Source organism: Cyprinus carpio, chromosome B5, assembly GCF_018340385.1.
Source record: "Cyprinus carpio isolate SPL01 chromosome B5, ASM1834038v1, whole genome shotgun sequence".
In the NCBI taxonomy this organism is placed as follows: Eukaryota; Metazoa; Chordata; class Actinopteri; order Cypriniformes; family Cyprinidae; genus Cyprinus; species Cyprinus carpio.
In genome coordinates, this window is record NC_056601.1 from 9836356 (window position 1) to 9864209 (window position 27854).

The following is a 27854-nucleotide window of genomic DNA, read 5'->3' on the forward strand; positions in this document are numbered from 1 at the left end:
CGGCTCCGGAGCTTTCGAGGTTGGATGATTGGTGTCTTGAGCTACATTCCCAGGAGAGTGGCGACTCCATCCCCGGACAATCCAGCTGATTTGGAGACGTTTTGGAGCCGCTCAGGTAGACCTGTTTGCCTCTCCAGAGACCTCTCACTGTCAGTCGCTGCGATCGCTGCTTACCATGACCACGTGGAAGGGAAGACGGTAGGTAAGCATGACCTGGTCATCAGGTTCCTTAGGGGGCCAGACGGTTAAATTCTCCCCGGCACCCTCCATACCCTCTTGGGACCTGTCTCTAGTGTTTAAAACACTACAGCAGGGCCCATTTGAGCCTTTGCACTCAGTCAAGCTGAAGCTTCTTTCATTGAAAACTATGCTCCTGCTTGCACTGGTCTCCATCAAGAGGGTAGGGGACCAGTCGATGATTCGTGCCTAGAGTTTGGGCCGGTTGACTCCCAAGTAATCCTGAGGCCCCGGCCTGGCTATGTGCCCAAGGTTCCCACTACTCCCTTCAGGGATCAGGTGGTGAACTTGCAAGCGCTGCCTCCGGAGGATGTTATGTTGACCGGACACAAAACTTAAGGACCTCGGACAAGCTCTTTGTCTGTTACAGAGGCTGGGAGAAGAGGAAGGCCATCTCTAAGCAGAGGATGGCCCACTGGACTGTGGATGCCATCGCCCTGGCTTATCAGGAACAGGGTGTGCCCTGCCCACTTAGGTTGTGAGCTCACTCTACTAGGAATGTTGAATCCTCCTGGGCGCTGGCTCGTGGAGCCTCGCTGACAGATATTTGTAGAGCTGCGGGCTGGGTGACCCCCAACACGTTTGCTTGGTTCTATAGCCTTTGTGTGGAACTGGTATCCTCCTGTGTTCTCACCTCAAATGGGTAGTGGCACTGAGAGGCCCTGTTTAGTGTCAGCTTACTAAAACTACTCCAGAGTGTCCGTACTGTAGACCCTGTCGAGCTCCTCCATCCCCTCAGCAGCCAGACATGGTGGAAAGTCCGGCACTAGGCCTTCACTCGATGAATCCTCGAGAATCGGTAGAAGGCTGGGTTCCAAGGGAGAGTGACAGACTGAAAGGGAACGTCTCGGTTACTTATGTAACCCTCGTTCCCTGAATGAGGGAACAGAAATGTCACGTCCCGATTGCCACGGCTGCTGTACCACTGAAGGAGCCGAGTGGTACAGCAGCCGTGGCAGTTGGGTCACCAACTTGGCTCCTCAACGAAAACCTGGTATGCATTGTACCTGCTGCCTTTTTATGGTCACGCTGTGATCAGCTGCAGCTGGATGCAATAATTGCATGCCAATGTGCATTGGCTCGTTTAGTTTACACTTGAAGTGAGATCCCAATTCGTCAGTCACCAACGTGACGTCTCCATTCCCTCCTTCAGGGAACGAGGGTTACATACGTAACCGAGACATAATTCACGTTTTTCTTTTCCATAGACTCAAAATGATGTTATTCTCTTCATTATGCTCTGCTGAATAAAAATAAATCACATCCCAACATGGATATGTGTGCATGTACAGAGAATTTGCAAGTTTTAGTGTGTGTGTATATGTGTGCATATTCTATACATGGCAGTGGAATCCCACCTTTTCCCAGGAAGTACTTGAAGTACCATCTGGTGTGATACTCTGGGTTCTCCAAATGGACGTCAGTTCGCCTCCATGTTCCAGGCGTGTAGTCAGAGGCCTACAAAAAAGTCCCCCAAGAATTTAACCAAGATCAATCAGATTTTTATATATAAAGAAATATTTGTTTAATATATAAATAGAACTTTACAATTAATATATAAAATATAACATATTCTTTAAAATTTTTATTCACAAAAATTAAATGATCAGTAAATGATACAGCTGTAATTTTACTTCATAGTCACATTTTGATTGTAAAGTGATGGCATATAATGTAAAACATTACTAATTAATTTTTGAAATTTTTTTTTTTTACTTGCATGCTCAAGACTATCACAAATTATTCTTGCTTACTTGCAAATTATGTTAGCCAGCTAGATAATATCATCTTGGAGACAAACCAACAAAAATTGCATCAAACAATAGGGTGAGAATGCATCATCTTTTTCCTGGACATGTTTTGGCCAGGATTTCTATGTAGCCTAAAATGTCTGGGTTTTGGCTTTGTTATCCTATTTACATGTTCCGTCGGTTTCCCATACATTATATGTAGGTGTATTTGTGCATTGTTTGATCATTCTCTGTAGGATCGCACGCCATGATTAGTTAATTGTGCAAACTAAAATTGGGAATTGAAAACGCCCAATAGAAACTCATCAGTTTCACAAAAACTCCCATATATTGCAAAATATATTTACGCTCATATGAGGTAGTTTTTCAGGCAATTCGAAAAAGGACTATTTCACAAAACTGCAATGGAAAACAGTTTTTTGCATTTACAGGTCACCTGGTGTATACATAAGGCTCTGACACGGCCACCGGATTTGATAGCGGCCACTCTAGTAAATGCTTGTGCTTATACCAGCCTCTCCATGGCACGTTCCAAGCTACTTTCCGCACTGCTTTGCTAAAGATACACGCCCACTGTACGTCTCCTTCGATTAAAAATAATGGCTAGTGTGGTGGCTTTAATATGAAATGAACATCCATTGTCATGACTTCATACAAGAGGAAAAAAATTATGCTTTAGTCGCATAACATGGGTTAGGCTATTGGAAACTCTATCATTTTGCAATAGTTTTTTAACTCTACATTTATACAGCAAATATTGCAAAAGTTTTGTGCAAATCTGTTATGGAAACTAAGCTAATGCCTGCACTCTATTGGTCAAACTACTTTTCACTCATTACCTTCAGCAACTATGAAAAAATAGGCAAACAAAGCCAAAACCCAGACATTTTAGGTAATTTAGAAATCCCAACCAAGGCATGTCCAGAAAAAGAGTCACCCTATAGTCACCCTAAACATAGTATATGTCATAAAATACAAACCTGAATGTCCAAAATGCAGAAAAATGGATAAAGTGTAAAATTTCAGATGATAAAGCAACACTGGTTCAAAAGGGCATGTGACTGTTTTGTCAACTAGCCTGAAACTGTAAAACTTTATTGCTTTGTTGTAAGGCACACACATGTTTGTGAACAAAAACATGTCTGGTACACCTCTGCTCACCCAGTAATCAATGCTATCATGTTCCTGCAAAAATTCCAATTTATATTTTCACGCTGACAAATTGCAAACAACTCAACGTAAACAATAGCCTCCCTATATACTCAAAAGAAGCCTAATCACTATGGTAACAGTCCACCCTAAATCATTAACAACCAATCAGAGGTCTGTTTTGGTGGGATAAAGCATTGGAGGTTGTCATAGCTACAGTCTGGTGCCTGAAATGAAAAGGACAAGTGGATGGAGGGAGAAAAGGAGAGCAAGAACATTGGGGACTGATTGAATCACTTGGCTTCGATTTGTTGTTTTTGCTGATGCATGTGTGTTTCATTGAAACACCTACAGACACGTTCACAAAACACAAAAGCTGGCAGTTTTGATTTGTTGCTTACTGCCAGATGAATACATCTGTTCTCTCTCCTTTATTCATTCTTCCTCCCACTTCTTTTAATCTGTACTCCTCTTCCTGTCCACCTTCACTTCTTATGCATGTATTTACATACATCGCATCGCCCCCATGCCTGCAATGCTGCACTGTCTTGAACCCACAGCCATCAGTATGCAAGCGAATGAGTTCAAAACCCTGTTGAACATCTCCATGGTCAAAAGAACTTCAATAATTGTAGGGCTGTTTAACCTCTAGCCATTTTCGAGTCTATTACAATCCATTATATACAATGCGCACACACACATTTCAGACTGTACAATATTTCAGTATCTTACCTCATCTATTGAACCGTTCTCCACTCTGAAGCGCCCAGCTCTCTGTATGGCCCCATCTGCATCACTGGAGATGAGCTGAGGAGAAAGACCAGATATGCCATGCATGTGAGACCACCCGCGTCATGTGGAGACATTACAGAGTACAGCTATACAATAGGATCCAAAAGTCTAGTAAAATGAATTCCTCTAAATTATTAGTGCTAATTATATTATCAGCATAAAAATTAGAGAAACTGTACTTGAATTGTAGTTTTTTAAAAATATCATTCTAATATGGTTACTAGCGTTCATAAGTTTGGGGTCAGTAGCTTTTTTTTTTCGCAACAAGGATGCATTACACTGATCAAAGTAAAAACTTTTACATCTGTTACAAAAGATTTATATTACAAATAAATGCTGTTCTTTTGTATCAGTGTTTTCAAAAAAATATTAAGCAGCATAACTGTTTTCTATATTGATAATAATAAAAAATGTTTAACAGTAAATTACTCTGATTTCTAAAGGATCATGTGACACTGAAGGTGGGAGTAATGGCTGCTGAAAATCCAAAAATAACTGTCCACGCCTTTCATTACTAATGTTTCACTGTTTCTTTATTTTTTAACGCCAAACAATGGTTTGCACTGAAAATCTGGCCCATGATGTTTTATTTTATTATAAACTGACATAAAATAAACAAAACAAATCACTTATAACTTCTTAAACCACTGGCTGATGAGTAGTGCTGGATTAATCCACTTATTCCCTTTTTGCTTAAAATAAATGTCATTCCCTACTTTATTTGATTTAATTTTATTTAATTGATTTCTTTAAGTTTTTCAAAATCCTAAAATTTAAACTGATTTTTAATTACTTTTTTTGGTGAACTTCTGAGCCCCACTGTCTTTCTCTCTCACTCTTTTTTACCCTCTTGGATGAATCTCTTTATTAAACTGTCTTCAGTTCTTCAGATTGTCTTCTTAAGCCACAATCTAAGAGGTCTGAGAGTGCTGTAGAGGTGCTCATAAAAAAAAGACACAAGAGAGACAAGGCAGCATATAGCTAGTCTGCTGTGACATACTCTCAACACAGATACACACAGATGACTTTGTTTACATGAAAACCCTTCAATATGAATGCAAAAGCAGCTGCACACACAATCACAGACTAATTACAGCCAAGTGATCCCTGTGTGTCTGATCTGTGTCTGATGCAGCATTGATCACTTCATCTGTACACACACACACACACACACGCACACACACACACACACACACACACACACACACACACACACGCCTGTTTGTTTTAGCACTTTTTTGTAAGAGAAGTACTCTCAGTGAAAGTCTATCTGCACAGATATTGTGTGTGTGTATGTGGGACAATCACTTGCACCTGACACGATGTAATCTGGTCTTTGCAGTAAAATTGCAACATCCCCCTAGATGGAACAATGCTGGTTGCTAGGCAACAGAACACAGAACCTCTCCCATTTCCTTTTTCTTCCGTCACCTTGTTTTCCTCCTCACATTTCTCCCACTTTTCTTCTCCACCTGTTGGCCTGCCTCCCTCTCTTTCTCTTCCCTCTTCTCTGTATCTGGCAGACCACACTGCTAAAAACAGACTGCAGCTGCACTGCAGCTAGAGAGAAACTGGCTGTAAGAGTTTGAGATTGTTGTTGTATGTATTTGAGTGAGTGTGTGTGTGTGTGTGTGTGTGTGTGTGTGTGTGTGTGTGTGTGTGTGTGTGTGTGTGTGTGTGTGTGTGTGTGTGTGGCAGATGGTGTGGCTTGGCCTTATTAATGCCAAAAGTCCAGGCAGAACATTCTAGATAAACTCTTGCGTTCACACTAATCACTTAATGAGTACTCATTTGGTGTCCTAGTTAAGATAAATCAAGACTAAAGTGGAAAAAATAGTTCGTTTATATAAAGTTGTTCTTTATATAAGTGTAAGTTGGTATTGGGTGGTGTTAACACTGGTATTGTGGAGTTATTAAAGGGGTCATGAACTGCCTCCATTTTTTTGTTTGTTTATCTTGTACTGTTCTCTGAGGTCCACTTATAATGTTATCAAGATTTTTACAACAAAAAACAATTTAGAAGTAATAGGTTACTTAAAGCCTGTGTTAATTTGCATTAAGTGTATGCTGACTGCAAAACAGTGGTAGGTAAATTGTTAAAAAGGTTTTGTGGATAAAAATGGATGCAGGGGATCAAAACCCTTGAGACAACTTGATATTTGCTCATGACACATGCCTGTGATACACAACATCCCCTCTAATGGACTGACACACCCCAAGAATCTACTTTAAGCACACAGAGACACAATTACCTGTCTCATAATTTTTTTTCTTTTGCCCAGTGACATTTTGTGGTGCTATTAAGTTGTTTTGATAAATGTCATGAGGTTAATGATAGCAGGATAATAACAGGACAGTCTACCAAACTCAAGCAAAAGTTCAAAACACACACACACACACACACACACACACACACACAAATATCAGAGAAGCATGAGAGAGAGAACAAGAAAGAGAGAGCACAAGATAATCAATGCTATTGTGACTGGGATGTAACATCGATCTTTTAAGAGAGCTTATATATGTGTGCTCATGCCTCACACAATAGAGCAAGAGAGACAGATAAGATGAGGAAAGAATATGAAGAGAGACACAAATGGAAAAAGCAAAGCATTTGAATCTGAGAGAAAAACAAAAGAAAACATTTCCATAATCTAAATCAGTCCACACTGTGGAATGGAGCTTTGGATGAACTGTGAAACACAAAACAGGTTTATACAATGAGACCATCAAACAAAGGCCTGCAATTACCATAAATTTATCACAAGAGTCTTTTCAGTTTTTGGAAGGGGCAGGAAATTAATCACTGCAAGTTTTGTGCTTCTTAAACTTTTGTTTTGCCATTTAAACAATTTAATTGGAAACAGATTAAAATGAAAAGTATAAACCCAGTTTGCCTAACCTGAGCTGGAATATTAACCTAGGCTCATTGGAAAAACATGCCTCTACCTACATTTTTGGATAACTCCAAAACTGAACCTATTAACTGCAGTTTCCAGTTGAAATGTCTCAAAAATCTTCATTTCTGAATTGCTACAATATGCTTTACAAGCAACATAAAAAAAATATAATTTCACTTTGAAAGAGTCATGAAATGTTTAAGATGCAATTATTTTATATTTACCAGGCAAATATTTGCAATGAACTTGTGTTGAGGAATACTTTTATGAAGTATTATATTAAAAGACGGACATGAAGCTATAGATAAATGCCAGGAGAGCTGCTTCATGTGCCCTTTTGGTGAGTGAAGGACCTTTAATTTTAAAGTTTAAGGGGCACAGGTTGTAGCAGTGACATCAAACAAGCGACATTTTGTGCGATTGTATTTTTCTGTGTGTGTGTGTGTGTGTTTGTGAGAGACAGAAAGAAATATATGATGGCAGATCTCACTCTTATGTCTTTTTTTAAAACTGTATAAATCACACACAGACAGAATACCAGTGTAGGAGAGTAACTAACTAAAATGCATTGGGTGATGGTTCACACAAATGAACCGATGTACTATGCTTTGACATGGTTATTTAAATTAGGGTGTTTTTGATTTATTTAGAATACATTTACCTGTTAAAATTTCATGCTGTCACCCTTAAGTTTGTTAATTCATGAATGATTAAACTATATGATATACAGTAAATTAGTAAATTAAATTAATTAAATTAGTAAATAGTAAATTCCAAATCTTCTATACTTATTTTGCTGGATCTGTCCACCTCTTTGACACGGTTAACCACCAGATCCTCCTGTCAACCCTATTGGCAAAGGGCATCTCAGGAACCGCACTCCAGTTGTTTGAGTCTTACTTCACAGATAGGTTCTTCAAGGTGTATTGGAGAGGTTAGGTGTCCAAGTCGCCATATCTAACTACTGGGGTGCCTCAGGGCTCTGTTCTTGGACCACTTCTCTTCTCTGTCTACATAGCATCACTAGGTTCTGTCATTCAGAAACAAGACTTTTCATATCACTGCTATGCTGATGACACTCAACTCTACCTCTTATTCCTTCCTGATGATCCAAAGATAGCTGCTCGCATCTCAGCTTGTCTAATAGACATTTCTTGCTGGATGAGGGACCAACACCTTCAACTCAACCTTGCCAAGACAGAACTGCTTGTGGTTCCATCAAACCCATTGTTTCATCACAATTTCACCATCCAGTTAGGCACATCAACCATAAATACTTCAAAAACAGCCAAAAACCTTGGAGTTATGCTTGATGATCAGCTGGCTTTTTAGACGACGTTGCTAAAACTGCCTGGTCCTGCAGATTTGCTTTATTCAGCATCAAGAAGATCAGGTCCTTTCTTTCGGAAAATGCTTCACAACTCCTTGTTCAAGCTCTTGTTCTGTCCAGGCTGGACTATTGCAAAGCTCTCTTGGCAGGTCTTCCAGAAGTTCTAGCCAGTTCTATCAAACCTTAATCCAGAACGCAGCAGCAAGATTAATTTTTAATTAAGCAAAAAGAATGCACGTCACACCTCTGTTTATCAATTTGCACTGGCTACTAATAGCTGCTTGCATAAAATTCAAGGCATTAATGTTTGCCTACAAAACCACCACTGGCTCTGCACCCCTTTACCTAAATTCATTACTTCAGACATATGTGCCCTCTAGAAGATTGCATTATGCAAGTGAAGGTCACTTTATTGTGCCACCCCAATGAGGCACAAAATTTTTAAACTTTTAAATTAAATGTTCTCTCCTGGTGGAACTACCTGCCCAAATCAATACGAGCAGCCAAGTTCTTAGCCATCTTTAAGAATTGGCTAAAAACACATCCCTTCCATCTTTATTTGACCCTCTAACTCTAGCACTCTCTATTCTAATTCTATTCTTAATAAAATAAAGATTAAAGATTAAAATATAGCCCCTTTTAGACTTGCATTTACTAACTGCTTGTTTTCTTTAAAAAAAAAATAACACTAGCTTCTCTATTATTTTTGTATTCTATTTGTTTTCTTTATATTTATTATACAATTAACAAAAATCAAAAAAGAAAAAGAAAAAGAAAAAGGCCTTTAACACTAGCTTGCTCTATTCCTTTTCTATTCTGTCTGTTTTCTTTTTATTTATTATATATAAAAAAAAACCTTGATATGTGTACTGCGTAAGGCTAATTGAGACTTGTCATAGAACCTGCATATTGTTCTTTTGTTGATTTTGATTGCTTCCATTGTCCTCATTTTTAAGTCACTTTGGATAAAAGCGTCTGCTAAATGACTAAATGTAAATGTAAATTATATTGTAAGATAGTTGTTTTTTTATTTACTGAAGTTACCTAAGTGTTACGGTGCTGGGGTGTATTCCAGAAAGCACGGTTAACTTACCGTCAGCTAAACCCTGAACTTTATAGCTTATTTGAGGTTTGTGGTTCCAAAAACGCATCCAGGAGTAAGTTCATACAACTATGCTACATACAATACAGAGTATGTTCCTGGTTAAGACTCAAGACTTTCTCAACAGAGCGACGAATCAACAAGTCACTATCGAAAAAGCGCACCATGCTGTTTCTTTCTTCTTCTTTTGTTCAATGGTCGTTTACATGCTTAGTGCATATCGCCACCTAATTGATGGTTGTGCAATCATTTTTATTTTTTCAGTTTAATCTTTAATCCATGAGAATATTAATTATATTGTTTGTTTGATGCCAATTATATATTAAGACATATCTGATATGTATTTTGATTTAGAATTTAGACATTATAGAAAATGCCAATCCATGTGTGAGATAATATAAAATGTAATAAATAAATATATTTAATATAATAAAACATTACCTTGTCACGAATTTGGAACCGAAAGCTGAGGTTATCCGCTCGCTTATCCTCAAACATACCCGGGTATGTCACATAACCTGCTTTTTGGAATACCCCCCTGGACTTTTGTTTGTGTTCCTGATCTCCTGTCTTTTGTTCCTTTGACCTATTTTTCCTGAGTTGCCCTGATTAGTTCATTCGGTTCCACCTGTGTTTATTAATTATCTCATTTGTCTCCTATTATTTAAAGGGGTCATATGATGCTGATAAAAAGAACATTATTTGTGTATTTGGTGTAATGAAATGTGTTTATGCGGTTTAAGGTTTTTAAAAAAACACATTTTCCACATACTGTACATTATTGTTTCTCCTCTATGCCCTTCTGAAACGCGTCGATTTTCACAAGGCTCATCTCTCTGAAAAGCGAGGTGTGCTGTGATAGGCCAGCTATCCAGCACATTGTGATTGGCCGAATGCCTCAAGCATGTGACGGAAATGTTACGCCTCTTAACATATTGTGATGCCTTGTCCGGCCGGAGTGACGAGATAAAAACATAAAACCCATTATAAACATGATATAAACATGATTTCTAGTCATGTTTTCTTTTGGTAGGCAAAAACAAAGTAGTTTCGCTTTCTCAACGAAACAGCGTCACTTGCGAAACTTGGTCTTGCAGCAACCACATGTGACGACCCCGGGCTGGACGCCGCTCGTCAGTGAAACACAGTATCTATACGACATGGTGGCTGCGGCAACAACAATACTACAACGAGAATAAAAGGTACGCCTTCTTTCTTTGTGTGAACATCTGTGCGGAGTTATGCAAATCTTCCCACATACTGACGTAGATATGTGGGGGCGTGTTAGAACGAGTTTTTTCAGGGGGGCGTGGATGATTCTCAACTTTTATAAAGAATATCCCTTTGGATTTGAGACTTTAGTCTTTGCAACTTCACAGCTCTTCTTTATTCACCAAGAGCTTGTAACACTCTAAAGAGAAAGGAAAATTTGAAATCACGTCATATGACCCCTTTAAGCCCTGTGTTTTGCCCTTGCTTCTTAGTTCCAGTATTGATATTGATTTGTGTTAATCTCTGCATTTCTCCTGCCTGTGGATTTTTTAAAAGGACTATCTTATTTATTTCTATTCCTGCATTGTCTCCATAGCTACATGTGACACTAAGGGGGCAGTATGTATTTTTTTTCTCAGTGTAGTTTTATTTGTAGTTTACTTTAACTATACAGTAAACCCTTGTGAAAAATAAATATACTACAATGTATTTAAATTACATTTATTTCATGCTAAGTATACTACAAATACAGCAGTCAGCATTTAAAGTGGATCAAAACCTTTCATCAAAGTTGTCCTAAAACCTAAAACCAAAGTCTTAGGACAACCCTAAGTGCAATCTGTCATGCTGGAGTCTCGTCATTAGGTCACGTATGCACTGATAGCACTGAGGTGAACTAACCCTGTAACATAACCTACTCCGGAGCAGGTTATGTTCAGAGAATAAGCTGCTATGGCTAACCAAAAAACCAAATAACCAAAAACTTTTTTGATCCACTTCAAATGTTGACTACTGTACATTTACATATTTATGTACCTAATAAGAATATGCTGCAATTGTTCTATTGGTATATTAAACTGGTATACTTAAAGTCTGCTAAATTGGAACAACCAATTTTGTACTTGATGCACTTTAATTGTGCAAAAGTAGAGCTGAAGTCCAACTAAAGATATAATTAAGAGTATTTGATTGTGCTAAAGTAGAACTATTGCAAGTATAGGTTCACATCAGGTTCACACTTTAAATATCTTGCATTTAAAGAATGATATTATTAAAAGATCACACTATACTCATCAATAGTGACATTAAAATACATTTAGGCTTAATATTAAGAAATGTGTACGTAAGAAGTAAGAAGTTGCGTTAGAAGTTTCATAAGAAGTACTCCAAATAAAGTTTAAATATATATTTTTTTATGTCAGTAAGTCTCGAGCAATATGTCAGTAAATATGTTAAAAGATTTGAACTACACTTGGTATGAAATACATTTATTTTAAAAATATTACTTTTTTACTAGGGTTGTATAATTAGCTTCTAACTTGACAAGCTAGTTTCAAAGTAGCCAACACTGTCTGCATAATACACACACATGAACTTGTCCACCAAAGCTGAATGAACATTTACTTGCAGAATGAGAGGAAAAAAGCAGATAGGAGGGAGAATGAAAAATTATATAACTGGTTTTAGTTATATTTAACAAAACAAAGGATTTCCCTCAATAACACACACCCACACATACTGTAAATGAACAAATCATATTGACTTGATTTATATAAGTGTGCTGTTCTTTCCCACGCCAGGCATTTCTCACCAGAACTACACACAATATCTTTGACAAGTGGTCTGAACTCTCAGATAACTTTCAGACAATCTGTAAGCAAATAAATAAATGTCTTCAACATTGCTTAATTGTGTCCCATCCCATGTCCCATCTTTTGAACAGTCTTGTGAAAGTGACCCACCCACAGTATTGGACGCAGTGAGTGTGAGTCACTCTTGATGCTTCATATGATAGAGCTGCAGGCAACATGTTCCACAGAGCCCAACATGCTAATTTTACACACCGCAGTCACTCTGCAGCCAACCCTCCCTCTGCTCAGCATATGTGTGTGGGGTTCGAAGGCGTTTGGACCTGGTTAGAATCAAATAATTATAATGAGAGCAATAAGTCAGAGGCAGAAGATGCATACTAGGAGATGTGTCATCATGCAGCATTATTAGAAATTTTAATATAGCCAGAGGGAGGTACTCACGTCAATATACACATTTAAGTCTCCACTCAACTGTGTCATTATATTGGTTTCAAAGTCAGTTAATTCATCTTCAAGAGCTATTTGTATTTATAAGAAAGAAATAGTATCAAAAAACAGACTTCAATCATGACAACTGTCAGAACATTTTAGCATGGTGATGGATATGACAATGTTAATGTATTTGGTCTTGGTGGAACAGATCTGCTACACTGCTGTTGATTATTGCTGTAGTTGTAGATTATTGCTGCTGCTGCAAGCAAATACAGGAACTTGCTACTGCCAATGCATATGGCGATATGGTGCTGTGACTATTTAAGACATACTGCTGCTGCACAAATAGCATATAAAATAACCCCATAGCAGATCTATACAGGTGGAGCTGGGGAAGGTGGAGGGTTTCAGAGAACTCTGAAAGCACGCTGCAGGAATCTCAAATGAATGCTAGCCAGCCATTTAAATACAAGGCAGTAAGCTCATTGGCTGCATATGCAGCATGAACCAATCAGCTTGTGCCAAGTCGTTTAACTCTCTGAATATCATCAGTTACATTAACACCCTGTCAGCCAGCGCCATCTAGAGTTTCATGACTGAACTATATATTTATATAAACTACTAAACAGCACAGTACCTGCAGCTAAATATGGAGATCCAACTCTGCCTATATTTATATTAATTGTATTCATATTTATTTATGCAGAGCAAAAGTAACAGGAATCTGTTAGGAAAAGGAAAAGTAAGGGTGCTTTCATACTAGCACTTTTGGTGCACACACGGGTTCAGTTGACGTCAGAAATATAATGGTGAGAGACTGAGACAGAGAATTTGAATGAGGACTCAAGAGCATTGAAGAGCACATTCAAAAATGTGTCTGGTTGGAGAAAAAGTGATGAAATGAAAGGGGACAAATAAGCATTGTTCTGTGTCACTCTTTATCAGATTTCTCTTCCTCAAGATTTCTCCAATACGTCTTCAGCCTGTGTATCGGTGGGCACAGTGGGTCAGCTGTGTTCTCTCAATCTTTGATGTTATCAGCTTTCACATACTGCAGCTGAGTAAGTACAGCTGGGTCCTGTCATAGACTTCAGTGATGCTGCTTTGATGATGACAAAGCATTTTCATCTGCTCTCTTTGAAACACTCCATCTCATGCTCCTTTATATACTGATTCCTGACCAGGCTTGATGCAACAAGCGATAAAAAGTACCTTTTCTATGTTAATCTCATTTTTATCCTAAAAAGCCTTGATATTAGCAACACTATATTTTATGAACCAATTTTATTTTATTCCTGCTGATTCCCACCAGGTAGCTCCATGTAGAATTTAACTAAACCAAAACCTTTCATGTACAGTAAATAATGAAACAAATGTAAGAGCTGAGAGATTGATTTTTAGAAACATTGAATATTGACAAATTGAACAAAAACTATAAAAAAAAGCACGCTGTCTGGTGAAGCATAACTGAAATCATGAAAACAAGGTATGTGCCTTTATGTTCTTCAGCTATGCAGTATGTTGTGAGTGTGAGAGAACCAACTACTTAAGAGAACAAATTCACATACTCTTCTGATTGGCTGGAATTTTGCTGCATTGTACAGCATTTCACTATCGATGTGAACAGAAAAACTGCTTGTTGCTGGAATCAGGGCCTTAATCACCATACACCAATTAGAGGGAACAATATTTAGGTCCTGCCAGTGTTCTGAAAGCACTTATAAATGTCAAATTGATTGAAATGGCCAATCACATCAAAGACTGGCTTTTCTGTTCACAGAAGCCAAGTGCAAATTCCAACACAACACTTTGATTTTAACAATAAAAGAGTGTGAAGTAGCTTAACATTTAATATTTGTCATGTTTTATGGAAAAAATAAAATAAACTAATTTGCTGCTCATTAATAGTTAGTAAGGTTGTTGTTAATTTTAGGTATTGGCAGGATTAGGGATGCAGAATATGTGCTTAGTAAGTACTAATAAACAGCCATGTTAATAATAGGCATGCTAATAAGCAACTAGTTAATATTGAGAACTGGTTCCTGTACTAAAGTGTTACATTTGTAATTGAATGTGAGACAAGAAACATTAACAGAAACATTTTTTGCAGATTATACATATGATCAAAAGTGAATGCGAGCATACATATTTTAAAATATTTATAAATATTATTTATAAAAAAATGTCCACTACATTTGTAACCCCCCCCCCCCATAAAAAAAAGAGATAAAAAGATTTGGCATATGTTCGGGATATGGATATTGGAATCATATATTTTTGGTATCTCGTTAAATATGTCAATTAAGTAGTCAACCTTTGGCATTAAAGTACCTGCATCCCAATATGCCTACTTATCTATAAAGTATGCGAAAAACAGCTGTAGTAAATCAGCAGTATGTCAATAGAGAAGTCACCAAATGCAGAACATTCTGCTTTCCAACAAAGATACTGCATTGGCTGTTGATCTGTGATCAGGTCTAATGTTTTCTATGATTATAAGTTTTGGAATCAGTTTCTAGATGATGTCTAGCCACTTCTAGAAATGGTTCAGCATATAATAGCTTCTAAACAACAGTAATGTTTACATTAGGTCATCATGCAGTAATGAGAGGATGGAGCCCTTGGGAAGCTTTTAACTCAAAAACCTCACATAGACACACATGCATTACATTCTTCAGCACTTAGATAAAACTTTGCACTTAGAGGTCATAAAATCACCTATAAGAGGAACCCTGGAGCTAATGCACCTATAGAACCATACAGCTAGTCAGCCATGCATGTAGAAATTACATCTAAAACATCAAGAGCATACACCTTTCTTATTCATTTGGTCCTCAGGATTCAGCCTATGAAAAATATGTCCCTATAACCATGCACAGTTAGTTATTCAAAGTCTGTGTGTAATCTGGATGACTGTCTACTTTTTGTATGTTTGATCAGTGTAATTGTATATTAATGTAATGAAGGTGGTCAATACTGCTATTTTCCTGTCATGATGATTACACTATTAAATGCTAAATGCACACATGAAAGTGTAAATGTAAAATTATGCAACAACTGGCATGAAAACCATAACAGAATCAATTAGTAGTATAATATAATAATTTATATAACAGAAAAACACTGCCAGACAGATACATACAGAAATCCATAATAAGAGACACACATTCTGGAATAATTAATGTAATTAAACATAGCAAGAGAGAAACGGTACAAGCATATTTCATAGTAACCGCAGCCTGGTAATGCAGATTAAAAACAAAATTAACATATGGACAAAAATAAAGACAGGCAACACAACAAAAGTAAATGTGGCTTGCATGCTATTTTTTTTTTTTTAACTGAACTAGATATTTCTTGTTTTAAATTTACAACAGATATAAGAGAGGGGTAAGCAATCAGATGGCCATTACTGCAAAATAAACCCCAACAGAGAGAAGAGGACACCGATGTGAAACATATTACACAGCTACTTACTAACTAAATGGACATGAAATATTGATTTGAGTAGAAATTATTTTATTATGTGAGAAGAAAGAGAATGTGGAGTGTCCAGGATTGACCTTTCCATGTTTATTTTCGTGGTAAAGACTTTATGAATAATTCTGTAAATTATTCTGTATATGGATACTTAAAAAATAAATAAATTCATGGACATGAAATTGATTTCTAATATTGATTTGACATTCTTTGTAGAAACTGTAGAGAAACAAAGCACAATCACAGAGAGGTCAGTTATACTGCGTTTCCCTGGACAACGGTCGTTATTCAGAAATATCAGAATGATGAATGCCACGACTGACCAGTCAGATGCAAGCATCTCAGAACACCATGTAGGTACTCTTATGCAAAAGGCATTTACAAGATTACATTGATTTTTGATCTTCTATGCAATTCATATAAAATTTTTAAATCTCATTTATCTCATCTCATTTAAATCATTATGCTGATAATATCATTTGTAATCAAAATAAATGCATTTTCTTCACTGGTCTCAGACTTTTGGATGCCACGGTAGCTTTAGATACCTAAGAACAATGGCACATGGACTAACAAATGCCCTTCACACATGCAGTCATATACACACATTTATATTCTCCATCTGTCATGTATGATAATGCTTGTGGTTTTGTGACATGGTACTATCTGACACAAGGTCACCCATTTCTTTCTACCCACAAACCTCCTGTGCGTTTCACATAGGAAGTAGCATCTAGTGTGGTATTAAGCCACTTCCTCCGTGCAACTATCTGGGAGAGACAGACACTGCTGAAAAAAACACACCCAGACCCACTCAATACGACACATGTGTTTAAACAGGCAAAACACTCTCAATCATATAAATTATGCTTTTTTCGTGCCTGTTTAACCTACTGCAAAAATCCTGCTAGGGTGAGATGATGCTTAAATTAGCAATTTAATTACAAAGACATAACAGACAGAACCACAGTCATATATGTAAAAAATCAAACAGAAATACGTAGCTACTCCCTTCACAGAAGTGCACATGAAAAAAAAATAGATGGGAAAGAAGAACAACAAGAATATGTAAATATATAAATACATAAATACATAGAAAAGCTAAAATATGCTAGTCCTCACCAGTTCAACTGATCCATAGTGTTTCCGGCTGAATTCTCCTCTCCGGCACCCAAGATCCTCTGAAGCTGAGCTGCAAAACAGAGTATGTAACCATTAAAATTAATTTCATAAAGGCACACTAAGTTTTGCAATGCAAATCTTTTTATTGTCTTGGAATATATGTATATTTTATGATTTTAAAACATTCATATTGCTAATGTGATTTCCTATTGAGAAATTCTCTGACTTATCAACACATGAACACCTAGAGCATAAAGAAACTGTATTTTAGTTTCAAAACCTGAAAGCTGTATTCCAAAAAGTAGTAGCCCCGCCCACTCAGATACCTGTGATGTCATAGCCTGACACTTTCCGAGTGAAGTAGTTTCAGATTCTTAGAGCGAGAACCACATGCTCAGTGACTCAGCTGACAACTAAACAACACATATTCTCCCAAAACCTCAAAGAGGATCTCTCTCATTAAAAACACTTCACAGGAAGACCGTAATGGCACTAAAGGTGTGTAATTTCTGTGCCGCTAGCACTGCCAAATAAAATAGCAAATGTTTCAAATAGGTTTCCCAGATATTCCCCATCAGAGCTCAACAATAAGAATGGATGACCCTCTAGATGGAACCTTTCAACTTTCCCTATCAAGTCTATGCAGGTGCATTGCAATTAACAAAAATGTTTACATGCCAGTGTTTTCCATCAATCGTGTGAGCATCGATTTCACAGAGTGATTTTAAAGTTGTATAATTTCCAGCTACTATTATTGCGAATATGAAATTTGATTTATTTGTAGCATAAACTAGTATAATAAATTAGGCTATAAAAAATATTTTTTATTCTAACAACTTGAGCCCTTTCCTGTCTGCCATTGGCCGGGCAAACACATAGTCCCACCCTCAAACTGACACCATTGGTGGAGCCAGTGTTGCTATGTCAGGATAAGATGCTCAAACCTAAAAAAGCATTGCCAACCTACAGTGTTTACTTTTCAGGGGCATCAACCTACGAATGGCTTACTTATAGTTGTCTCTGTATATTAAACTGGGAGATGAAAAAAGTATTTCAACATTAATAAAAATAAAACCATCCATTTAATAATGCTGCTGTTTAAGTCAACTACTTGTGATTCTGGCTAACTTCTTTTTTATAATATTATCTTTGTTGAAGACAACATCTCTTCTGAGGTTTAAACAATTTATATGCTGAGCCACATGAGCACTTACATTTATTATAGCCATTTTACTTCAAGTGCAATGTAAATTGTGCATGTGCACAAACACATTTCCTCTGTGTGAGGGCTATCATTATGTTTCCATTAGTGCAGAATGCAGCTAAGAATGTCTTTACTGACAACAGAAGAGATACTGCACATCAAGCATGTATATATTGCGTGCTAAGTTGCAGGCAGACTTTGTTTCCATTTTGTAAATTTACAGATATTTATGGATTTAAATATGGTAAAATGTGTTAAACGGTACTCTTACTTAAAGTTGAAAGTGTTATATAATAAGCCAAAATTTTAAATAAATTAAATACTAAGTTCTGCATGTGCGGACCCCATGTGGGCATCGTTATACACAATATGTTTCTGATTCACAAGAGTGTGCATGCCTTCTTGGTTTATTTATGCAGCTTTAGAAGTTTAAACATAGATGCCTCATTTCCTATGCACTTCTGCTATACACCATGAAATGCTCTCAGATGGGGGAAGGGAGATGGTTAATTGAAAGATTGGACAAAAATTAAATGAGATAAAAGGTCGACTTCAGAAATGGCTGCATAATCCTGTCAGAATGACCTACTGGTGATTACAGTCAGTTACTGGAACCATATCTCAATTGACTAAGAGCATTTTAAGACAAAATGCACAAGTGATTCTGGTGAACAGGACAAGGAAGGGAAGGAGTGGCTCATCAGTAGATGATTTACTGTGGCAAGGGGCTGAAAGAAACCTGCTTCAAATTCAGAAACACTACCCTGGAGGAAAAAACAATTACCAGCTAAGAACATAAAGACATCTTAAGATGCAAAACGGCTTATTGTTCCACTTGTATCTTCAAACAAACCTTTTATTGTTGCTCATGATTGAATGCTTCCATTGATATAATGAATCATTTCACAAAAATGAGATTATTTTTATGAAAATAAATCCTATAATGTTGATTATAGTAGTAGTGCACCGGCAGATGACTTTGTTTGCGATTATGATAATGATGACAGCAACAGCATTATATAATTACCATAGCCATTACCCTCTGGTTATACCGTGAAACCAAATACGGTCAAATTTGTTCACAGTAATCACTCCTGTTATGCATCTGCGATAATAATTTTGTGATAATGATCTGGCATTATATCATGTTTCCAATGATGCAGAGCTCAATGCCTTAGACATTTGAAGACTTGCCACATGACCGAAGAAAAGGTTACAAGTGAAGCTGCCGCAGACAGTCTGACAACAAACGTCTAACAATGCAATCATTAAGAACAAAATTGCCCTTTGTGCTTTAACTTTCTCATTATGTGCCAACTCTGCTTTAGAAAAAGAACAGCACTGTTAAAACAGATGAATATAATTAAGACAACACTGCAGCAGGAAGTCAGAGAACTTTCCATTGAGGATTGTGTGATAAAAATGGACAAACACATGCAACGATATATGGGAGGTAAAGAAGGACATTTTAAAATCACTTATTTTAATAGAAAAATTAACACTGCAGATACACAACTTTTTTTTTCCTCTAGGGTTTGTGGCAATAATTCAATAGCAGGCTATCCAGAATATGAGTCTATTTTTATGAATCGTATGGATGGCAATGGTAGGCTATATATTTATTTTTACCTCAAATGCTACAGGTCAAAAGTTCGAAATGGTTTATGTTTTGCAATGTTGTGATGACACATGATCTGTCAAGTGGTATGTGTGTGGCTTTGTTCGTGAAAAATACTATTACTGTAAAAATGTGTGATACCGTATGCTTCTGTTGGGGCACGTCAACAGGTGCATTTTTGTCCTGCACTCAATGAATGTACGGCTACATTATATTACCATGTAAGTAATTGCTGAGTGACGTCACGCACACCTCAAATTACCGCAGATTCGCTGCGGTGTTGAGGAAAACCTCCTATGATTGTGGATACCTCACGGTCACAACACTTTACCATGACCACAAACGGTCTTAAAATGAACACCAAAACCACCTTTCTTTCAGATTTTAATCAGAGAAAACATCATGTTTACTGTGACGCCAGTCGCTATGTGGCTCATGGATGTCCACTCTACCGAGAGGTATTCGCATAAATAATTTACCGAGTTTCCGTACTAGTATATCCCACTACTACACAGTGGGAAAATCTAAAACATTTTGTCTTGTATCCTATAGGCTAAACGTAAGATAAAGCAGCGGAGGTTTTCCCTTTACCACCTGAATTCAATCTACTTCAGATGCAAAGACTTGTGGACTGTACAAATATTGCTGCGGTGCTGAAGGAAATAAGAGCGCAGCTTCTTAAAGAGACAGTTCTGCTAATTGATTACTGTTATATTTCTAATATTTATTTTTTTTTTTTTTAATTATTATCGTGTTGTTTCTGACTTCAGATCACAAAAAGAGATGTTAGACAAGCCACCACCGACTTTTATTGCATATTTCCATAAAATGAAAGTGAATGGTGACTGAGACAGACATTCTGCTTATACATCTACTGACGGAAACAAAGGAAGTCATACGGGATTTGTATTGTAATATTATGAGGGTGTGGGGGGTTAAGTGTCCTTTTAAAATTACTAGACCCTTTAAAACACACATGCACACACACACACAAACAGAGAGAGAGCGCGAGAGAGACACACGCAAACATTTAGGTGAATTAAAATGTAAGCTTGGAATGCCAGATTGTGATAAAAGAAAGATGAACGATTTATGCTTTAAGTGCTTATTTCCAATATACGCATCCAATATGTTGATTGATCACTCTGGGGAGGGTGCAGCTTGTTGCACGTTCAAATGAGATGCAAGATTCTATAACCCCTGATACTGCTGCAATATGACTGTGTCAGAATAACCTCCAGAAAACAAACATCTGAATATTTTATCTCAATGTAAAAGTCAATGTCTATAAAAAATATTAAGTAACTGAATGCTTTACCGTTGGTTGAAACTCAACAGTTTGTTCGCTGCGGGGTCTGCACCGCTCATGGCCCCATGCAAATATTATTCTCTCCGTAGTCAAAGTTCTTCTGTCCCTCGCCTTTTTTCTTAGTCTTCTCTTTCAAAGAGACAGATCAGTAAGCGTCATTTTCAATACAGCTGCTCGTGCTGCTGTATCCCTTCATTGCGTTGCCTTTTAGTATTGGTAGCGCGTTTCTGCCGGTCCCTTTCTTAATGCACCTGATGGTCGCAGTTGTGAGTTTCATATGGGCACACAGGACACACCTCGCGCGTAACTGAACATTCAAGAAGCAGATTCTCGTAGACCGGAGTCCCCTTACGGCCGCGCGCCGTGCTCGTGACCGAGAGAGTCAGATGGGGAGCTTGTTAACAGCAAATTCTCTATTATCTCTCCCTTTATGTTTGTGTCAGTGATGCGTTGCCAAATACATAGACCAATAGCAAAATAATAAAAGACAAGAACATATTAAATAATGAATGACACTAAATTTAAAGCTATAAAGCCAAATAACATAAAATGCAACATAACACCAATGCCAATTATAAGACGAATCATTCTTCCATTCTTCATATGTATATGTATATGTATATGTATATTTATACGCCGGCCATTCCTCACAAAACCAACTATGTGTGTGTGTGTGTGTGTGTGTGTGTGTGTGTGTGTGTGTTGTTGTATTTTTGCAAATATGATTTATTCTGAAGCAATATTCTCATCAGTTTTCTATCAACTGTGACATGTAAATCTGTCTGTTTTTTTATATGTTATCCGAGGGCATTTTTTTTCCTTTATAGAGGGCATTTTCCCACTAATCTCATTAATACTTTAATTTCAAATTCTTACATTTGATCTATAAATTCAATTATAATAATGTGGTTATCTATATGTTATCAAATTAAATCATTTACACTAAAAAATACAACTGCATTAAATAATATTATGAGATTGTCTTAAATATTTTTGAATATACAAACAAGAAATGAGGGTGGAAATGATACTTTTCAACGAAATTAAACGCCAGTAGGTGCCAGTAGTGAGCATTTAATGAGTGAGTCATTGAGTCGTTCATTCAAACGATTCGTTCAGACGGCAGATTCATCAGATGTTTATGCATGGGCTAATGAAACTTTGACTCACTCAACCGATTTGTTCAAAACACAGAATCAATCAGCAGTGAATCATCTGGTTGCTGTGAGATGTGCTGTGTTAAAGGGACATATGATGCGATTTCAATTTTTCCTTTCTCTTTGGAGTGTTACAAGCTCTTGGTGCATAAAGAAGATCTGTAAAGTTGCAAAGACTAAAGTCGCAAATCCAAAGAGATATTCTTTATAAAAGTTATATAAAAACGCCTCGTTTAAACATTCCCCCACATTACATCTCTGTGTGGGAAGATTTGTATAACACCGCCCAATGTGGACAAAGTGGAGTCCAGCCTGGGGTCGTCACGTGTCCTTCGTTGAATTCGCCGGCCGCACCGTTCTCTAACCCGCCGGCCATTCCTCACTCAAGCCGGCAGTGTGTGACACTGTGTCATGCATATTATGGAGGACTGTTTCCTGAACCTGCAGACTAGCCTACAATGGGTCTGTGCTTAAAGGATGTTCTGTAAAGTGAGGCAGTTCCAACTTTGTAAGGACAGTCTGGTGCTTCTGACTCACAGCATGTAAGTACATATTTATATTTAAAGAATTTGCTACTGATTATTCAAACGTGAGTTTTAAGCAGTGTAGAGTAGAGCTTGTTGTTTGTTGTTCCTCCGATCACAAATGCAGAAATGCTTTTATGTTTATGCGGTGCGATACGCAACGCGTAAAAACAAAGTATAAGTCATTATAATCAGAATTATGTCCCCACTGGATGCAACAAATGCCTCGTTTGTAATGGTTTTTATTGGTTTTGTCTGGTCCTGCCAGAAGATGGCATCACACAGTATGTTTAGGGGCGTAACATTTCCGTCACACGCTTGAGGTATTCAGCCAATCACAATGCACTGGATAGCTGGCCAATCAGCATACACCTCACTTTTCAGAACGATAAGCTTTGTAAAAAATCGACGTGTTTCAGAAAGGCGGGGCATAGAGGAGAAACAATAATGTACATTATGTCGAAAAAAATGTGTTTTTTGAACCTTAAACTGCATAAACACATTGCATTACACCAAATACACAGCATAATGTTTTTTTTAGCAATGTCATATTTCCCCTTTAAGTGTGTTTCCGCCTAAAATGTAGGTGACCTAATATTATTGTATTTGCTTATTGAACTGCTTATAGAACTATTAAACAGTCGTAATGGTGAAAACGTTGTATGATGTAACTAACTGTATTTTAAAAATAAAAATTTTCCATTTTGAATTTTTATGAGGTTGCCTGAGCCTCGCCTCAGCAACATAAACTTATACTGTCAATAGATGCATATACAGTAGCTATATCCACTATTCGCCACTTACTCTAAATGTAATAAAATCAGATTATACTACGGGGCCATTGAATGCTTGAATCTGAATGGCCGATGAACGTTCTGAGGTGTGCAATTATTTTCTGGGAAAAGCCCGGCGAACGTAGTTCCAGGCAGCTCTCCTGACCACATTACAGTTCCATATCACTTCGCATAGTAAAGCTGTAATAACAGAATTATGTTTTTCCAAAAGTAAATACACATGACATTTCTCACTAGTGAGGTAATAACAGACGCTGCTGCAGCCTAATTCACACAAGCTCTCTCTCTCTTTCTTTCTTTCTCTGTGTGTCTCTGTCTCTCTCACTCTCTTTCGAATAACTTCATTAATAACTGCATTAGAATGCTATCAACGGTTCAAGCCTCCATTACCAGCTTTAAAATTATGTTTTGGAACCTGCAAAAGAGGCGTTGGATGAGATGCTGAAGAAATAATCCTACTCACAATAGCTATTTAAGTACAAAAAAACAGACAAATCCCTTTAAATATATAATCTGATCAATGTCTTGAGGTGTGGTAACCGTAGTATAAGCGGAATAATTGACTCTGGGCCATTGAATTATTAGAAAAATAATGCACACCCGAGGTGGTGATGCGGCCACGATGCGAAGCGCTATTAATTTAACGGCCCGTCGTCAATTATTCCTTACACAATACTGCGTTTTGGTGTTTACATAGTTACTTTTGGTTACTTATGGTTTAATCATGTTACTTGTCTGGTGTTAATGTTAAGCCCTGGAGTCTATGTGCCGGGGCACAGCCCTTTACGGCCCCGGCCCAATTTAAACCCTGTGTATATGTATATGTATATTGTTTGTGTATGTATATGTAGGCCTAAATGTAGCCTATATGTATGTATGTGTATGTGTATGTATGAATATGTATGTATGTGTATGTATAATGTATGTATGTGTATGTATATGTGTATAGGCCTATGCATATATTGCACTGTTTTACAGTGTACAAAGACAAGACAGGTCTCTCTCTCTCTCTCTCTCTCTCTCTCTCTGTCTGTCTTACACATACAAAAACACTTGGTGAAATATTTTAATTGGAGTATTTAATTGCCTTTGTGGCAAAGTGATTTAAAGGGTGAAAGATTATCATTAATCGAGTGCATTCACTGAAATACTTAGCATCTTTTTATTACAACAATTTCCTTGCATGTGTGTTAGTTTTGCTGTCAACATCATTTTTTAAGGCATTTACAGTCACTGTCTATGGTGCATTGAACAGCATGTAATGCTACCCGAGATCATCATGCTGTAGAGCCAGACAGCTTCTCATTAAGACGCTCATTTACATTAGAACGATTCAGGCTTGCATGATTTTTAATAATGTCACAACTGGTGACTGTGACTTACAGCTGCTTCATCATGGCAAAGGAATAACAGTCTTCACAAGTTCTTTATGCAAACGCATTACTTTATGAGGTGAGTCCATGCAAATGTGGATAACCATAATTTCCACTGAAAAAACCAGAGCATTAGCTATATTTGTTTGCATGCATGTGAAATGTGACTGTGTGCATGTTTTGGCATCTGTCTTCAAGGACGCTAAGCACTTTGCATTCACACCATCCAAAAATGACAAGCATCCCTCCTCCTGTGTATGCGTTTCTAGACAGTTTTTTTTTTACCCTTATGATCTCATAAACTTAATTTTTCTTCCTGTTGCCCCAGGTCTACCCATAATCCTTCTGTCTAGCACAGAAGTGAGGGGTGCAATGAGGTCATTGTTCAGACAATAACCTTTTCTTCTCATTTAATCTCTCTCTCGACTCACTCTCACTGTCTGATGATGTCACACACTCAGACACATCTCCATGCCTGCTCTGTTTATTACACACCTGCACCTGCAGAACATGTAACTCTTTAAATACTAGACAATTGGTGAGACTATGAAAATGAGATTATGAGAGACTTGAGTATATTAAGTAATATGAGAATCCTGGGATATGTAGTAGGAAATGGGCGGAGACTTAATTCAGACTGTTTAATTTTCTTCAACTGTATTACTTGCAGAACAGCATGTTATCAGACAAACTGAGGCATGCAGTAATAGACTCCACCACAAACGTAACATGAGCAGCATGTATCTGGTATGTAAGTCCCTTCCTGATGACATTACAGGTAGTAATAGATCATTGAGAACAGGTAATGAATAAATTTGGAAACCTAAATTGAGATTAAATTGAGATGTGTGATTAAAACGTGTGTTTGAGGTTATAAAAATGATATTTTGAAAGAACTATTGTACAATTGTACAACTATTGCCTGGAAACTGAAGAACAGGGGAAATCAAGCCATGTACAAGTAGATTTGTACTTACATTAAATCAAGCCGAGCATTTATGCTGTATTTTTGTGCTGAAGGGTTTGTGTTCAGGTGTGTGTATGTGTGTGTTTGTAACCTAAACCCTTTTGTCTTGAGGCTTGTGGGTATTATAGCACCAAATGAAATGTGCGGTTGAGCACCTCATTGTCAACATAGGAGTTCAAATTACAGGTGCTGTAATCACATACAGGTCCAGGCACACACACTTCACAACAATACACATACAAATAACAGAGGAATATTACACAACAGTTAAAACCGTAATGACATTTTTCGACTAAAGTAGCAGACACAGAATACAGTGACTGTAAAAAATAGACAGGTGCAAGGAAGTCACATCAGAAACTGCTAGTGTTTAAAATATTCAGCACATGATTGCAAGTAGAAAAGCAACAGCTGAATAGCACATAAGACAGGACTGTGTGTGCATAATTGTTACTGTTAAAGAGCTACGCTTTGCATACGTGGTCAGGAATAGTGAAGCAATGGAATACTGAAGCAGATCAGTGTGTCTGTGTGTAAGAGGGGGTTATGTCAGCAAGCTAAAGTACAAATCAATCTCCAGTAAAGTGTGGATTATATTTACGTGCACAAACAACAACATGCAAACACATTATTTATGTTTAGTTAGAATGCTTCATTAAAACCTTTAAATAGGCTCATATAATTGAGAATCATATTTTTAAGACTCTAAAAACATCCTTTTAGAATTTAAATGTAGATTTTTTGATAGCAAATGGGGAAAATGGCACTTTCTGACGTCTGAATTGAACAAATGCGCACACATGCCTGCCTACATTTACACATCAACAATGCCTATTCGCGATTCAGAAATTTGGCCCGAAACTTACTTTCTAAGGAATGAAATGTTAGAAACCTCAGTTTTTCAGATTTTGCAAAGAGGCTTTTTATTGTTATGGACATCAGTGTGAGTGCATTTTGTGAGTAAATGCAAAATTTCACATGCAAAGAGGAGATTTACATATAAGTCTTACAGGCTCTCTACTGATCACTTCCGTGTTTAGCCTCAATGGCCACCGTAATTTCCGATGAAGAGCAGTGTATGGAAATTATGAGACAATAAGCACAAAAATATATTTTTTTATATACAGCTCCTTTATAGCTCATTATGAAATGTTGTTTTATTATAATGTACTAAAATGTTACATTTACTATATTTAATAACGTACTATTTTGTAAGGCAAGGCAATTACGGTTATTCGAAATATGACAAAGAGGTTTCTACTGGAAGCTGACAATTTAGTGGAAATATGTAGGCAGTCAGTGTGCACTAAAGAGAAGGTGAAAATTGGTCATAACCATATTCTAAGTGTTATTAGCACACTTTAGTAACATTAACCAAAAAAATTAAAAAATATGATAAGACATTGAATAACAGTAGCATGCTTTAATAAATTAAGCAAAATTGCATAAGAATGAGTGTGGAAAATCAGCCCACATGTGATCGCACAATAACATAGGACAGAAATTTCCCCTCATTGCTTGAAGCAATATTAGCTCAACAACAAAGCTTCTAGCCAATATTTTTTACTGTGCCTAATCAGATTTCATATGTGCTACTGCAATACCCTTGGCAATTCCTTTTTTTGTAAAATATGACCCTTTTGATAAACCAAAAGATATTTTGCCTCAGTTTAAATGTTTCACAAGCCCATTACTAATCTCAGGTCTCTCCAAAAATATCAGATGAGTGGGAGAGCACCGCTAGTTTCTGATCTCTGATTCTTTGTCTTGCTTTGTAACTATCAGACACAGAGCTGATCCAAGTACAGG

The 27854-nt window shown here is 37.2% G+C and overlaps 1 protein-coding gene across 10 annotated transcripts in view; it reads right to left on the bottom strand.

Annotated features, from left to right (window-relative positions):
* Positions 1-27854, bottom strand: part of garnl3 (GTPase activating Rap/RanGAP domain like 3) — a 64941-nt gene that overhangs the window by 23476 nt on the left and 13611 nt on the right. For 9 of the 10 annotated variants that reach the window (XM_042724223.1, XM_042724216.1, XM_042724218.1 and 6 more), the window contains 3 exons: positions 17100-17169; positions 3870-3944; positions 1596-1695 (listed from right to left, as the gene is read on the bottom strand). In XM_042724223.1, the coding sequence (XP_042580157.1) occupies positions 1596-1695; positions 3870-3944; positions 17100-17169 (245 nt within the window). Of the gene's footprint in view, positions 1-1595; positions 1696-3869; positions 3945-17099; positions 17170-21239; positions 21605-27854 lie in introns of those variants that run through there. The other variant, XM_042724217.1, reaches the window with a different exon arrangement.